This window comes from Nanorana parkeri, unplaced genomic scaffold, assembly GCF_000935625.1.
Source record: "Nanorana parkeri isolate BGI_ZX_2015 unplaced genomic scaffold, ASM93562v1 scaffold1585, whole genome shotgun sequence".
Classification (NCBI taxonomy): Eukaryota; Metazoa; Chordata; class Amphibia; order Anura; family Dicroglossidae; genus Nanorana; species Nanorana parkeri.
Window position 1 is genome coordinate 75,938 of NW_017307853.1, and position 15,798 is coordinate 91,735.

Below are 15,798 nucleotides of genomic sequence, written 5' to 3' on the forward strand. Positions count from 1 at the left end.
TTCCCCTTCTAATTTTTAAAGCATCATAAGCAATTTAAGGGCAAAATAGGTTAAAGTGTTCTGACAATTTTATACTCGTGAACCTCAGAGCCGGCTTCTTCTTAGACCGGCCCCTGGAGCCCCTCTTCCTCCTCCTCTGCAGTGGTCTACGGTCCTGGAAAATCTTCACATTCTATACACCGGGGGGGATTTATCAAAACTGGAGCAGATGTGCACGGCAACCAATCAGCTCCTGTCTCATTTTCAAATCTTACCTGAGCAAACTGAAGATAGAAGCTGATTGGTTGCTATGCGCAACTGCTCCAGTTTAGACTTGAGGATGCAGAGGAACATTCCAGAAGGAGACAGGCTTCAGAGAACAGAGAAGCAGGATCAGCAGGTTCTGGCGGGGGAGTACAACTTTTTTAGCAACTCGACTAAAGAGCAGTTAACCCTTGTAGTGCAGGGGTTTCCCCACCGCAAGGGTTAATAAAATGTTTGCCCGGAGTTCTTGAATGTGCTGTTCAGCTAAAAAGAGTTGTCACTCACACACCTTCTTGCAGAGGCGGTCACCCACAAAAAAACTCACCTGTCTCAGGGACCAGAAATCTGGGTGGTATCCAGACAGCATCCTTATCTTGATCATTGTCATGCCGGCGGCTTTCCGCTTTCCACGATAGCTAAAGACAATAAATAAAATATAGTCAACATTGCCTCATGAGGCTTGTAGTTCCACAGCTGCAGTGCAGAGGCTGATGTACTGTAAGACTGATTACAGGGCATTAGTGATGTCTCTGCCCAATGGTGCCTCTCCCCCCCCAAGATGTGAATATATACAAGAATGGTTTTTAAAGGCACCAAAAATCACACAGCTGATGAGTTCCAATAGTTTTAGCTTGCTTCTGATTGGATCCTGTTTATTAGTAGGGAATGGAACGGTCAACGGCATCTAGGTTTGACAACTAGCAGCCATGTAAAGTGTTTGGCTGGTAGCGGTCAAAAGGAGACTCTTGATCAACATATCCTTAGCCTGGGGCATTGCGCCGAGGTACGTTAATATACTGTTGGCTAGTAGTGTTGCGGCACAGTTGGTACGCGGCATGATTTTGTTCATCAACAAAGCCATGTGATCAGCACACGAGTGCCAACGAGCCATTTGATCCCTCCGTCATTAAAGCCTTCACATATACGCGTCTCCACACTTGGGTTTTGTCTGGCTTGGCTTCTTAGGTCTTAGAGGAGAACTATGGGGTCAGGGCTTTTCCCCATTGTTCTCCTAAGGGTAACTGGAGGACACAAACTAGCGTCCTCCCGTCACCCTAAGCTCAGTATACCGTGAGCTGTAGCTGAGACGGATCCTGACATTACTGTCGAGATCCACCCAGCTGCGGGATTGACAGCTGGCTCTGCCCATCTAGGAGGCAGAGCCAGCTGTGCCCGCCCCCTACCGCCGTCCGTCAGCGCTGGAGGATCGGAGCAGGGGGGGGATCCCTGCAGGGAGCCGTGAGTGACAGGCTCTCTGCAGGGATAGATCGAGAAGTGAGCGAGCGACGCTATGTGTTCGCTCACTTCCCGATCTATTGAGCCGACGTGTGGCAGTTTCATTGTCACAGGTCGGCTAGAACTATAAGGCTGAGTGATTTTCACTCGCCTCATAATTCTCCTTAAAGGCCCATTTTATACTAGAGGCTGGTCTGAAAAGTGCTTCGGGTCCCTACAAGGTTTTGCAACTTTAACTGGTTTGTTATATTCAGGTCGGTTGTCAGCAAGCACCTTCACGCCAGCAAGAGGCACAGCTGCATCCCCCGTTTCCTACTAAAGGTCAAGTGGACAAGAAAAAAGGGAGTGTTCACTGCCAGGTCCAAGTTGCATATTCGCGATCAATATACAGGGATCCCAACCTGAAAAAAAAGTAATTTCAGTGAGGTGCCCTCTGTCCAATCTGCAGGGTGGAGGATGGAAAAGAGTAGCCCCTGAAATGATGGCAGATCGCACAGGAAGCAAATAGCTTCTTTGCTATCTGCAGGGTTTTTTGGGGGGGTTGGGGGTTTAGTATTCTGACAGCTGCTGCACACACACACACACTAGCTAGATCGTTATTGGCTATATCAATTTGCAATAGCCGACTAGCTATTGTACCCGCCCACTGCTACTGTCAATCAGCAGAGGAGGACCTGCTGGAGAACTTTATTCAAGTCCATCTCTGATGATTGACAGCAGCAGTGGGCGGGTGCAATAGCTAGTCTATCGGCTATTGCAAATTGAAATAGCAAATAGAAGACTAGCTATTCATCGCTATGCCTTTTTATTTTCTCTAACGGACGGCAGCCGCGATGTCAGAAAAACAAAAAACAAAACAAAAACCAGGCACCCAAAAAACAGAAAGCAGGGAAAGGTTTACTCTGCTAGACAGAAGACAATGTTTCCCTCCCGAGCAGCCACCATCTAATAGCAGGAGACAGCCGAGATACAAACTTCATCTTGAATAATTCTCCATCGTCCCCACATCAAAACGTTGTCAATAGACTGCTAGTGTTCCGACTTCTCTCTACTGCAAGACCCGCGAGTGCCTGTATACCTACTTTGGAGATGGGCAGAGATCGATTAATCTTTTTCTCTTTCCCCCTTTACCATTAGAGCCTCCCATCTGGAGATACTGAACCATCTTTGCCTCGCTTCCCTAGAGTGCCCCCAAGTGGAAGTGGGATTACATACCTGAGATTGGCAGTCATGTTGAAAGCCTTAGTCACTCCATTCAGGCAGGTATTGGAGGCGGTGGACAAGGATAGGGAGAAAGCAGAGTTGTCTTTCGGTATCGGGATATTGTATTTGATTACGGTCTGAAAGGAACAAACAAAAAAACCCAATTTGTTAAATAACACCTGCCACAGCAGTTAAGCAGATATTGGGAATTCCATAGCCCATGTCTGATTTACTTTAAAACAAATGAAATTGTGTCGGTAACATTTTATAAAGTTATCTTGCATTAACAAAAATGTATATATAGATTATAACACACACACACACACTTTGAGATATTCAAAACATAGTTTACGAATTCTTTCCTGCACATGTGTTAAAATTCAGCATCTTAGAAACTTATGCACAGCAGTTTCATTCCAGCAGCTGCAAGACGCATTACAAAGTGACGAGTCACGAAGCTGCAACGAGAGCAGTTGTCTATTTTTCTGGATAGGGGCCACATTTTCTGAAATGACTGCCGTAGCGGCCCTTCCGTATGTTCGTCATCCTGTAGCAAACTACGGCCCCTTCTAAATTCTCTAAACCATCGGAAGATAGTTGCTCGCGATGGTGCTTCATCACCAAATGCAGTGTAACTAGGCCCGGATTCCCCACAAGGCCACTGAGGCCCGGCCTCGGGGCGGCAGGGCGCAGAGGGGCGGCAGCGGTGTCCTTGTGGGGAAGTTGCCCTCTCTACATTCAGTCCTATGTACATTTTATTATAATCTCTACTTACCTATTACACCTTCAAAACCATTTTAAACCACCTTAAGCCCTCATTCACACAGGAATCGACCCGCACGTACAGCTCCATGCACAGCCGTACCGAGTAGCTCCCGGGAAGGCCAGGTGCTGCGTGCAATTACTACCCACCCTTCTCTATGGGACTACAACACTCTACGCCCACCTCAAGTGAAGGTCCGTAAGGGTGCGTGTCTCCTCGCTCGGACGCAGACAGGTACCATGAGCATAAGGGGGTGTACGGCCGCGTAGTCCCATAGAGAAGGACGGGGGCTGCGTAGTAATCACACGCAGCACCTATCCTTCCCGGGAGCTGCTCGGTACGCCCCTGCATGCAGCACAGAGCTGTACGTGCCATGTACAGCAGCTTTGCAAAAGCAGCGAGAGCCTGGAGACCGACAACCGTGTCCTAGCAGACGGAGACATAAATTGTTAGGATAACTCAACTTCTTAAACCTCTTTCACAGCCAGATTGAAAATGAACTGTGATCCATAATTACCGATGTAGAGGGGAACCCTCCATGAGCGTTCTGCTGCCGAGTGAGCCACAGGGACATCTGAGCCATTGTTGCCAGGACTTTTTCAGATACAGGGGGCGCTACGGTTGATTTCGGTTTATTGGACCCCAATGCCGGCATTGCCGGGGTAGTCGGTTTAACATTCGCTTGAATCATGCTTAGTAACATGTAAGCCGTGAGCTGCACCTCAGCTGAGTTATATATAGGAAAGAAGAATGGAACTGGCCGCAATGTAGGCATGTCTTCTCTTTCCCAGTGTATTGTGCCATCTGCAAAGAAAAAAGGTCAGTGTAAGTGTAAAGACAATTGGGAAGTTTGGGCATATTTATAAAACAAGTTCAATTTGACATTTCACTAATTATATATATAATTCACTGAAGGAGAGTCTTCCTGCATGCATTTTAAAATGGCAACTTGATTCCCCACCAGTGAATGTTTAGCGACAGTCACCTGAACTGCTTCATAAAAATATTCTCTACACAGTGAAAGCTCTTATTTTATTCTGTATTTGGCTGTGAGTGAAATATCCTACAGATCTATTTCTGCTAAGTTGGGTCTGAATTTTTTTTTTTTTTTTTAAAAAGGAGAACTATGAGGGGAGGGCTTTTCACTCATAGTTCTCCTGTTCTCTCTCCTCAGATCAGCTCAGTAGATCGGGAGGTGAGCGAACACATACCGGCGTTCGCTCACCTCTCGATCCTGAACATTTTTCTTTAACATTATTGCTTTTATTTTTTTATTTTTTTTACCTTCACAAAAAGGAAAAAACTGAGCACACATTGTAAATAACTGGGGACACATAGTACTAACACTGGAGCGATCAGATGAGGTGTGTGCTGCACAGAGGCTCGGTAAATGATCCCAGATATCACACATTTACAGATCCATTGCTCAACCACGCACACAGCCGCTGTCATCCTAAAACTGATAGGACGACAACGGCAGCTCTCCTCCCCGCTTGGCTGCTCTCTCATGCTGCTTGATCATCGCGATAGAGCAGCTCCCTCCTCTGCCGGCCATTTCTACTTGGATCCCCGCTGCCTCAGCCCATACAAGTGGGGGAAGAGCAGCAGGGATCCATAGAGACACACGGAGAAGATGCCTGTGGCCGGTGCGGGGGTGCACCGAATTTTTGTTAATATCGGTCATCACCGACTTATTAGCCGCTGATGATAGCCATTATATTTAAAGGGGACCTTCAGGGGAACCGTTCCAATATAAGCTCATGGTCGCTTTCGCTTATAGCAGAAGGTAAATGCCACCAATGTATGGCATACTGACCTGGCAGTCTGGGAACAGTTTTGTTCCGCCGTATGCCATATGTCGGTGACAGAGAAAGGGTTAAGATAAATACATTTTTTTGCCCCCTCCCCTAAACCAACACATCCCACTTGTCTCTAGGGATAGTTTTCATCCCGTGCTACAAAGCCTCTCTCTTGGCCATGCCTGCACATTAGAGTGCTGATGACTTCAATGGAGCTCTAATACGCAGGCATGGCCAGGAGAAAGGGGATTGTCAGTGCGGGATGTCAAACACAGTAGGCCACGGGCATTGGATCTTGCCAAGTATGCATCTGTTGAAGGGGAGGGTGGGTTTGTTAGGTCAGGGGAGGAAAAAGAAAAAAAACCACAACCACACACTCTGCTCATCCCAAGCTTTTACATGCTGAAGAACCATTAAGCTCTCAATGCCAAAAACTTCACCTTTAACTATGGCTTTCTTCATGAGTTTTGCCATCAGAGGATCTCTGTATTCTGGGAGACCAGCCAGTGTGAAGGCGTACAGCATGAGGACTTCATCACCAGTTTTTTGCTTTGTTTTTGATGCATTTTTCAGACACCCCATAGCTCCGTCCAGCAGCGTTTTCTGGAAGACAAATGGAAAACCTTAGTGTGCAATAGGCTTTTAGCCATTAATAGACCGATGCAGAATGTGGCTGGCCAGTCACGATAGAAAGAAGATGGCTAGAACAACCAAATTAAAGCGTATCTAATGAGGAGACGTCTTTTAGCTTTGGATAGAGTAGGAAGAGTTTCAAACATGTCAGCTTTTTATTGCGGCTCGTGTCCCTTCTGCGGCCAAAAGGTAGATTTGTATTGTAGGAGATTTAGGACTCCAGAGTGGATTAGAACGAGAGGCCCAAAATCTAAAACTTTTTATAGAGGCAGCTCTCCATCCACATGGGGATCCCCTCGGGTCTTTGTTTTGAATTGGATGGTTTCTTACCCCCAAGCTGTATTTGGATTCGAGAAGTGAAATTGCAACATATGCCGTGTAGTGGATGGAACTGTTTGTGTCCTGGAAAAAAAAAAAATGCAAGTTACATACATTAGGTAGAGTTAGTTTACAGTTTTTTTTCCTCAACTATCGTTGGAAGCTACAGCTTCTTGTATGCAAAATATTAATATAGTTATATAATCCATGGACTGCATTTACCATTTTTTTGTTAGCCACTTAAAGCTGAACTCTAGTCAAGGAGCCAATTACAGATGAAATGCATACATGAGAGCTGTTGTATGAGATGTTGTATCTTTGTCCATCCAGTCTTGAGATTTATATAGAATGAAGTCTATAACTGCATGCCATTTGGTGTATAATAAATAAAATATATATATTACACATACACACATCATATACATATACACACACATATCACTATGTAATATATTCTAGCAATCTGTTTTATACACTTAGTACTAGTTTTTTTTTTGCTTTTTAAGCCCTAAAACATCTAAATCACAGTGATCAGTTCTACACACATCTGTCATCAGTTTGCAATTAGCATGCCTGTCACCAATTTTTCACACATTTATACAAACTATTCTTTCAAGCACGTATGTACAGACTTGTTTCCATTTAACCTACATTGAAGCAACCCATTTTTTGCATATTTATCAATATTTATCCATAAATTTGCACTCATTCATAACTATGAATCCATAGATATGGTCCATATACACTCATCACTAGTTTCTGCTTAGTATACACTATAGATATTTTATTTCCTACTCCCATCTTCATCCCCCACACACACACTTGTAGTTATTCATGTCATGTACACACACCACACACACACACACTACACACACACACTTCCATTCAGTATACATCACAATGCATTGTTTTATACATATTTGTCATAATTCTTTTATATACACTTCTAGCTATTTGTTTTAAATCCAGGAGAAGTGTCACTAGTTTCTGTGGAGCATGCATTACATTTGTAAAAGTTATTTGTTCCCTAAAATATTTGTCACTAGTTTCCATCTAGCATGCATCACACGCACAAATATCTTAAGAGTTTTTAGCTGGCCAAAGCACTATGGGGTTAATTTATAAAAGTTCAGCCAGGCATATGCCGTTCGAATGGCACTAGTGCTCCTAGATGGTGTTGATTATAGGAACTTCTATACACCAGGTGGAACGTTTATAAAAATGAATCCCTATATATATGCGCAAGGACAACTTGTTCTATATACAGAATTATTTTTTATACATGCCATATAGTGTACACACACAATTGCCAAAAGTATTGGGACACCTTTACACGCACATGAACTTTAATGGCATCCCAGTCTTAGTCTGTAGGGTTCAGTATTGGGTTGGCCGCCCTTTGCCGCTATAACACCTTTAACTCTTCTAGGAAGGTGTCCACAAGGTTTAGGAGTGTGTCTATGGGAATATTGAACCATTTGTGAGGTCAGGTACTGATGTTGGACAAGAAGGCCGGGCTCACAGTCTCCACTCCAATTCATCCCAAAGGTGTTCTATTGGGTTGAGGTCAGGACTGTGTGCAGGCCAGTCAAGTTCCTCCACGTCTTTATGGACCTTGCTTTGTGCACTGGTGCTCAGTCATGTTGGAACAGGAAGGGGCCATCCCCAAACTGTTCCCACAAAGTTGGGAGCATAAAATTGTCCAAAATGTCTTGACGGTATACTTAGAAGCCGCAGCCGGTACGGATCCCGACAATTCTGTCTGGATCCACCCACCTGTGTGAGTGACAGCTGGCTCTGCCTATCTAGAGGCAGAGCCAGCTGTACCCGCCCCCTCCCTTGTCCGTTCCGCCAGTCAGCGATGGGGGATCAGAGCAGGGAGGGGGGAAATCCCTGCAGGGAGCCGTGAATGACAGTTACGGCTCACTGCACGGATAGATCGAGAAGTGAGCGAGCGCCGGTATGTGTTCGCTCACTTCCCGATCTACTGAGCCGACCTGCGACAGCTTCATTGTCACAGGTCGGCTCAGATTATGAGGCTGAGTGAAAAATCACTCACCTCATAATTCTCCTTTAATGATTTGTACAATCTTGTTGCTGTGTTTATGCTTTGAATGGAATCTGTGCATTTGATTACACCCTTCCTGGTGAAGTAGTGGTTACTACACCTAAATATCTACAGTATTGTATATGATAGAATCATATGCACATGATGATTAACCCCAAGTAGTGGTGGGAAGAGTCCTATTTGATTCACGTAGAACGGTTTGCTGGTCTAATTTTATTACTTCTGAAGGAAGTTTGCAATGTTTTTTATGAAAACACATTTTAAGGTTTTACCTTTTATTACCTATTGGATCTTCAGTGGAATCTACTCGAGTCTAGCTTATCCATGCAATGCAAAAATAAAGGGTTATCTGTTGTGGATTCAATAACTAGCATCAGATTAGCCTTTTCATGTAGGTGTGTCACCCCATCAATGGAAGAAAGCAGGAATAACCAGCACTCAGTAAATACCATGGTATTTTGTTTTGTGACTGGTCCAAATAAAATGGACATTCATTACTTGGACTATATTTACTGAGTGCTGGCGATTCCCGCTTTCTACTATTGATGTGCACAGCGCCATCCGTCATTATCACTGCGAGCTCCACCATTGCAATTTGGGCCGGGAACGCTGTAAGGAGTGCACAGGGACGTATCACTTTCTACCCGATCAATGGATTCATCATGGCTCAGAATGCCAAGATAAAATCAACTCCTGTGTCCATGTGTGGGAATTAGGTTGAGGCCCGGCCGATTAAGCAGCCAAGATACTTTACTTCTGCTTAAAAGGCGCAGTAAAACGCACGTTACCATAACTCAATGCTGAACTAATAGTTCACAGTTATATGTAAACTACAGTGACCCACCCATACACTGTAAATGCACCTCCTATACCTTAAGACATCTCACTTTTACATAAAGCACAGATTACAGATTCAGCCAGTGGAGAGCAAATCCTAAAAACGTGTTGTCATTGGTCATGGCTCTTTTGTACATTGCTCTCTTTTTAAACAAGCATCTTATTGGTTGAAGAGCAGGAGGCTTTTCTGACCTGGAATGTGAACAAGGTTCCTTGGGGTTCAAAGCAGCCATTGTCAAGCCTCTGCTGGTTCTCCAGCCAGATGAGGGTTTGCTGCTGTCTGGTTTCATCAATTTCAATGTATCTCTTGGCTTGTTCAAAGGTCTTCATGCTGTATACGGTCAGCCTGCAAGAAGCACAAGGTTACCGCATTAGGAACAAATATAAAACCAACAGATAACATTTTTATTTATTTTTTACAAGGGGCTCTGCAGGTTTTTGGGCAATATCTCACTAAACTGGTGACAGGCAAGTATAAGACTGGCAGGGAGTGGACAGGACAAGCTTCACTACAGCTGTGTAATTGTATCAAAAAGGTCCACCTCTATGATTAAGCACAGGTAGTGAAACGCGTGAGCGGCGTTGGAAGTGGGAGAGATACTATGGTGGTGTATATCTTGTATTTTGAACTTTAGTGTTGTAAATTCCATGCAAAGTTGGATTTTTATGGACCTCTGTTTCGTGTGGCTGATTGGAGAGACATTGCTTGATGAGTGGGAGCATACTGCAGCCGGCACCCGATGTCTATTGATCTGCAGTCTGGTGAAATTGGAGCGGTGAGGGTTTTTTTTTTTTGCTTTTCTGGATATTGCAAAAGGTGCAGTCAGACTTGTAGGATTAAATCGTATTTTAGGTCAACCTAAGTTTCAGGTTTAGAGCCCAAGTGAACTTTCTATTTTAAATCCGCTAAAGACATTCCAGGTGCATCAGAACACAAAAAGGTGTGCAGGTTCTTAGGAAGCAGCCACAGCCCAAGTAGAAAAGCCTGTCCCCTGCTGGTATGTTGCAGAGAAGGAGGCTTGCTCTGTTTGGAGCAGTGGTCTGTCTACAGCGCTCCGATACACCACCCTGATGAGTCAGAGCTGGATCTTTCCAATCAGCAAAGTTCGTGTTCCCTACTAAAATGGACAGCTCTAGCCCTGATTTAGCAGGGGGCATGTTAACAGTTCTGCAGAGAGGCCACTGCTTCCTCACAGAGCATGCTGGCAGGGGACAGGCTGTGGTTGCTTTTAAATTTCTGGTATGAAAACAAAAAGTTTGCAAAGTCTTAGAGTTCAGTTTGGTTTTACATTTCTGAATCCGTTGAAGGTTTCAGGTGTAACACAAAATTGTCATTACCATGAATTGGGTTCTACGGAGCTGTGAAACACTCTATAAGCGTCTCCGCTGGCATATCCAAGGTGACGATAATATCCTAGAGAGATGAGAGAAGTCAAGTCAGAGCACACCACACAAGGACATCAATGGGCACCTTACAAACTTGCGTAATAGATTTAGCTGCCATTTCTTTAATCGGTGTCTATCGCATGGATTTAATTTAGCACCAGAAAGAAAGGTCTCAGACTAACGATCAAGAACTAAAACTGCATGCTTCCAGATCATGTGATCAACATGCAAGCTACTCATGGAGCTCACATACAAGCTGTGCACAGAGAGGAGTACAATCTTAGGTGGATAGTGTTTTTTTTCCTAACCCTTCATCCAAGCAGACTTTAGCTTTCCTTTAAAGTAAAACTCTGCCTTCTCTACCTTCGATAGAATGTGCACATTTAGGTATAAAAAAAAAATTACAAGTTTGTAATTTTTTTTTTTAATTGTGCAAATTTGCATTGCCATTTGTTTCAATAACGCTGGCACTGCTTAAAACCAAATGCATGGCTTCCCTCCTAAAGCTGCAGCCAGCTGCAATGTGGACAACCAGTAGTTACACCACCAGGTTAGGAGGACTTCACTAGAGATTCGGTTTAAAGTTTAACCAGTAAAAAAAAAAAAAAAAACCTCGACAGGGAAGACAATCGTAAAGTGAAGAATTATGAACAGTGGAAGAGGAAGGTCATAACGTGGAACATTTAAGAATTTGGTGCACATAAATAAAAAAGTGTCAAATTGATTTATCTTTACCCTCCAATATGTACTGCTTCCCCTTCTCCAAAATGTCAGGCGTAAGCTGGCCTGTGTTGTTGAGATAGTCAAGCACATGTACAATAGGAGCTACTCGTGCCAGGTTTTGTTCTGCGCATCCATACGGCTTCTGGACCAAATCCTTAAGGTTTTGCAATGGGAGTCCAAACACATCACCTGGAAAGATATTCGGTTATAAGGATCAGAGGCAAGTGCAAGAGGCTGTCGCATTCAGAACTCTGTGGCCAAGTGCATTGCAGTAAAGCCTCAGATGCAAGAAGGGTAGAAGTTTTGGGAACCGGTAAGGAAGGTTTAATAAAGGCTGGACCAAGGTCTGGGGTTCCAACTGATCTCCCATCACTATAAATGCAGTAGTAGAATCCACGTTATTAGTCAGAGCTGCAATTTATTAAGGATGCCATCATTCAAATGTTTCAGAATTGCAGCACCGTCCTACCAAGTACAGCTGTAAATGGTTCTACACGATCACATACTGTTATATCATTTTAGACAACATTTTTGTTTCAAGCTGCCATAGCCACTACAAAGCAAAAAAAAGACGGAGTCACACCCCAATGGGAGAAATAATGTATGTATGTATGTATGTATGTATGTATGTATGTATGTATGTATGTATGTATGTATGTATGTATATATATATATATACATATGTATGTATGTATGTATGTATGTGTGTGTGTATGTATGTGTATGTATGTATATATATATATATACACACATACACTGAGTGGCCAGATTATGATGACCACCCCATCAGTACTTAGTTGAGCCACGAGATTACTCCATGAGATGACTTAGTTGGGCCACCTCATGACTCCACGAGATGGTGAAAGGTGATGCGAGGAATCTGACACTGCACTGTTACCCTTCTGTGGTCTTGTACCATTCTTGCCACTCTCCGTTCTGCCCTAACAAAAAGAGGGGACCTCATCATGGCTCAGTAAAAGGCAAATGAACTTATGCAGGGAAATATTGCTAACAGTACAAATTTAAGAAAACGGAGTTCAGCAAAGTGAAAAATCAGCATGGCGCATTAGGAGCATGAGGAGCATGAGTCATGCTCCTACTCAGACCACTGCCCAGCTGCCCTCTCCTGTCCAACCTGAAGGAATACAGCGGTTGAGCAACAGGCCCATCTCCGGCAGCAACCCCCCTCAACTTCCAATGGCTGGCTGCAGGATTGCTCTTAGCAGGCTGTGTTCTTGCTAGACAATCATCCCCGTCTGCCTAGAGTTCTGCCTTCAGATTGGCTTCAGTTTTGTGGCACGGTATTTAAGCATCTCAAGTTCTTGGCATGTGAAGTGTTTTGCTACATGACTACTGTACCCTTGCCTTGCATTTGGATTCTCCTGTTATAGACGCGTTACCTGGTCAATGGACCACTCTTATTTTCGCTGTCTGCCCTTATCCCGTACAGTCTCTAGATTATGCTCATCTGCAGTGTCTCTGGTTTTTGGACTACGGGATACTCACCAGCTGTGTGTTGGTCCATGCTTGTGTAGCCCCTATACAATATACATATATGTGCTATCACAGCGATTCCTATTCCTGACTGAATAGTTAATGGCCTCTGTGTGCCCTGGAGGCGGAGATTTATGGGAGTTGGAGTGCTGAGCAGAGACTGAAACATTTACCAGGATGATCTTGGAAGCTGGAGCTCCCAGGAGGCTGTGCAGGAAAGAGGAGGAGACTAGGAGTGGTGGCTGCTGTGTCCGCTCAGTCTGAGACAGCCATCTGAAGAGGACAGACCTGTGCAACCCTGTGTGGGCTAAGACTGTGAGAGACAGAGCTGTGTGGTTACCGCTGATATACATGGACACACAGGCTCTGTGCAGCGGAGTCCACGCTTTGGGCGGTACATTGGTGCAGGGGGATAGAAACACCCGATCATTCAGCGGCTCCTTTGGGGGTGTGAGCTACACTTGATACTCCTGAGGACCACTGGTACTCTTGTTCTTCATCTTCGCTTAGTCCATTGTGCCACCTGGCCAGAAACTGTAGCATTGCATATTAAGCCCTGGGGGCAACTAAGTACTGGTAGGTTTGCTTACCCTAAGGCAACAGGGGGTGAAATTATCCTGTTCAGCTATGGTTTCTGACTTCTGATACTGGCGTTGACCACTTTGAGGCACAGCCAAGGAGATCAAAAACCTCCACACACAGTAAACACATGGAGTCACCAAAAACCAAAAGAAGAAAGAATTGTTTTCACTTACGTTTCACAAAGACGAGATTGCTTAAAGTCAGTTCTTGGCTGATTCCTTCAGGCTGTTAAGATTAAATTAAAAAGGTTAAAACATACTTGGGAAAAATACATGCAATTTCCCCATTTGTACCAGCCTTACCTCTACTAAAATGGATTGCACAACGGTGTCCTTGCGAGGAGGCTGGGAAGCATCATTAGATCCATCACATGACTGCCCAATAAAAGTGGTTTGTGCCGTCACTGAGAAGCTAATCTCTCCTGTAGATAAAGCAGATCCAGTGGTCAGTTAGGGGTCCAGATACCAAGGTTGGATTGGCAACACAAGCACAGAGAGCAGAAGTGCAACAGCACATTTCCAGAAGGTAGCAGAGGAGTACTAGACTGGAAAGTAAGGGGGCATTTGCCCCCTGGAATAAGTACAAATTATATATACAGTATGATAGGTTGTTGGCCCTAAAATGGATGTCCATTCAACTCAATTTTTATCTTTAGAACATAACTGCCCCTGCCTATAACATGTACACTGTACTATGCTGTGCAATCATGTTGCCAGCCAAAAGCGGAATCATCCAGCAGGCAAATTGGGCAGGGGCCTAGAGTAGATGTTCATAGAGCCCAGCTATAACCTTCAAGCTTCTGCACACAAAATTGCTAACCACCACATGAACTAGGACACCACACCCCTAAGTATACAGAATACAAAAAATATATAATGTGTCCAGTTTGACATGTTTCGCTCAAGGCTTCGTCAGGAAAATATGGGAGGTGCCATTAATGGAATCTCTGTCCTACCGACATGCGTCCCTACTGCCGGAGAGCCAACCCAAAACAACTCGGGAGGTAAGGGAAATAGGGGACCATGCGGGCCAACAAATGGGGAAGAAGGTACGCCTGTCCATGAGGTGTCCTTCAAACAGTTACTGGATGCGTTCTGCTCAATGTAGTATCACTCCTCATCCAGCAAAAGGCAGCCCCCCAATATGGTTGACATAGGTCATGACAATGCAGGTACAGAATGTAAAAATCGGGTACATTTTTCATGACAATTGTAACCCGATCCATTTCAATCAAAGGGATTGGTGGTGGGGGGGGGGAAGCACTACCTTGCCTAGGCACAATTCTACCTTAATCCATCTCCAAGTCAGGTTGGAGAGTGTGACTAGTTGAGTTTCACCTCCAATTACTTCAAAACAGAGACACAACCATAGGACTGAAAGATGTATTTTACAATGTATCTAAAGCTTACAGACAGTTACAACACATACCAAGAACATTTGCTTGAACCTCCCAGGAATAGGAGGCTCGGTTTTTGGGGAGCACACAGGCGTCCTGGGTTCCTTCCTTCAGTTGAGCAGTGAAAGCGTTGGAAGCTACCAAAGTCAGTCGAACCTGTCAGAGATAATACGAGGAACAATGGAAATAATTGGGATAACGAGATAGGTCATTGTAGATGCACTTAAAGTGACCCCGTCACCAAGCCATTCATGCCAACAAAAACCTTCCCATAAGAATGTGTGTCCATTTAATGTATTTTATAGATAATTCTAGAGAAAGGAGGAGAAACCAGACTGTTGGGGAATTTCCCCCTTTACCTTCTGTGTTGGGGAAGTTTCCCCTTTACCTTCTGTGTGGTTACTGAACAGAAAACTTCTCTGATGGGGACACAGACCTAAAATAACCCAAGGTTACCAAAATTTCAAGAGGAAATCCGGGGACATACTATGGACCACGTCCACTTTTAGCCAAACCCACACCCCAAAAATGTACTCATTTTTTTGAGCATGCCCTGAAACAATTGGGCACAGACTTCTGTAAGAGGAAGCAGACATTGAAGACGTAAAGACAAAATGCCCTGGGCATTATAAGGAGTGAAAGAATGCAGTGTACACTGCAGCCAAAATCATGCTTGCGGTCAAAATTGCATTAGCAGTGGGAGCAGCTGAAGATGGATGGTTAAGAAGTTCTGAGCCTACTCTATGGGTCAAGAATGTGTAACGCACAGAGTGAAGGGATCAGGAGTGTGTAAAGCAGAACACTGGGAACAGGAGTGCATGGTGCAGAGAGCAAGGAATATGCAACACACAGAGTGCAGGGGTCCCGAGTAGGCAACACATGAAGTGCAGGGGTCCCGAGTAGGCAACGCATGAAGTGCAGGGGTCATCAGAATGGTAATGCAAAAAAAAAAAACCCACACCACCACACACACAAATCCCCTTGGAGTGGACTTGCCTAAAAAGGGTAATTTTAGGTATTTTTATACTGTCTTGACTTTTTTTTTTGCCATGATTTAGAAGAGAAACATGCTCCCCCAAAAAAATATATTTTGGTCTTGCGTTATATATTATACAAA

At 44.3% G+C, this 15,798-nt stretch overlaps 1 protein-coding gene across 1 annotated transcript in view; it reads right to left on the reverse strand.

Annotated features, from left to right (window-relative positions):
• LOC108798918 (alpha-2-macroglobulin-like) overlaps positions 1-15,798 on the reverse strand; it is a 72,722-nt gene that overhangs the window by 16,825 nt on the left and 40,099 nt on the right. The window contains exons 18-30 of the mRNA XM_018570723.1: positions 14,714-14,837; positions 13,588-13,706; positions 13,459-13,510; positions 12,877-13,016; positions 11,222-11,399; positions 10,439-10,514; positions 9,284-9,446; positions 6,208-6,279; positions 5,685-5,847; positions 3,963-4,249; positions 3,818-3,871; positions 2,695-2,819; positions 569-659 (exon numbers count right to left, since the gene is read on the reverse strand). Of these exons, the coding sequence (XP_018426225.1) occupies positions 569-659; positions 2,695-2,819; positions 3,818-3,871; positions 3,963-4,249; positions 5,685-5,847; positions 6,208-6,279; positions 9,284-9,446; positions 10,439-10,514; positions 11,222-11,399; positions 12,877-13,016; positions 13,459-13,510; positions 13,588-13,706; positions 14,714-14,837 (1,644 nt within the window). The remainder of the gene's footprint in view (positions 1-568; positions 660-2,694; positions 2,820-3,817; positions 3,872-3,962; positions 4,250-5,684; positions 5,848-6,207; positions 6,280-9,283; positions 9,447-10,438; positions 10,515-11,221; positions 11,400-12,876; positions 13,017-13,458; positions 13,511-13,587; positions 13,707-14,713; positions 14,838-15,798) is intronic.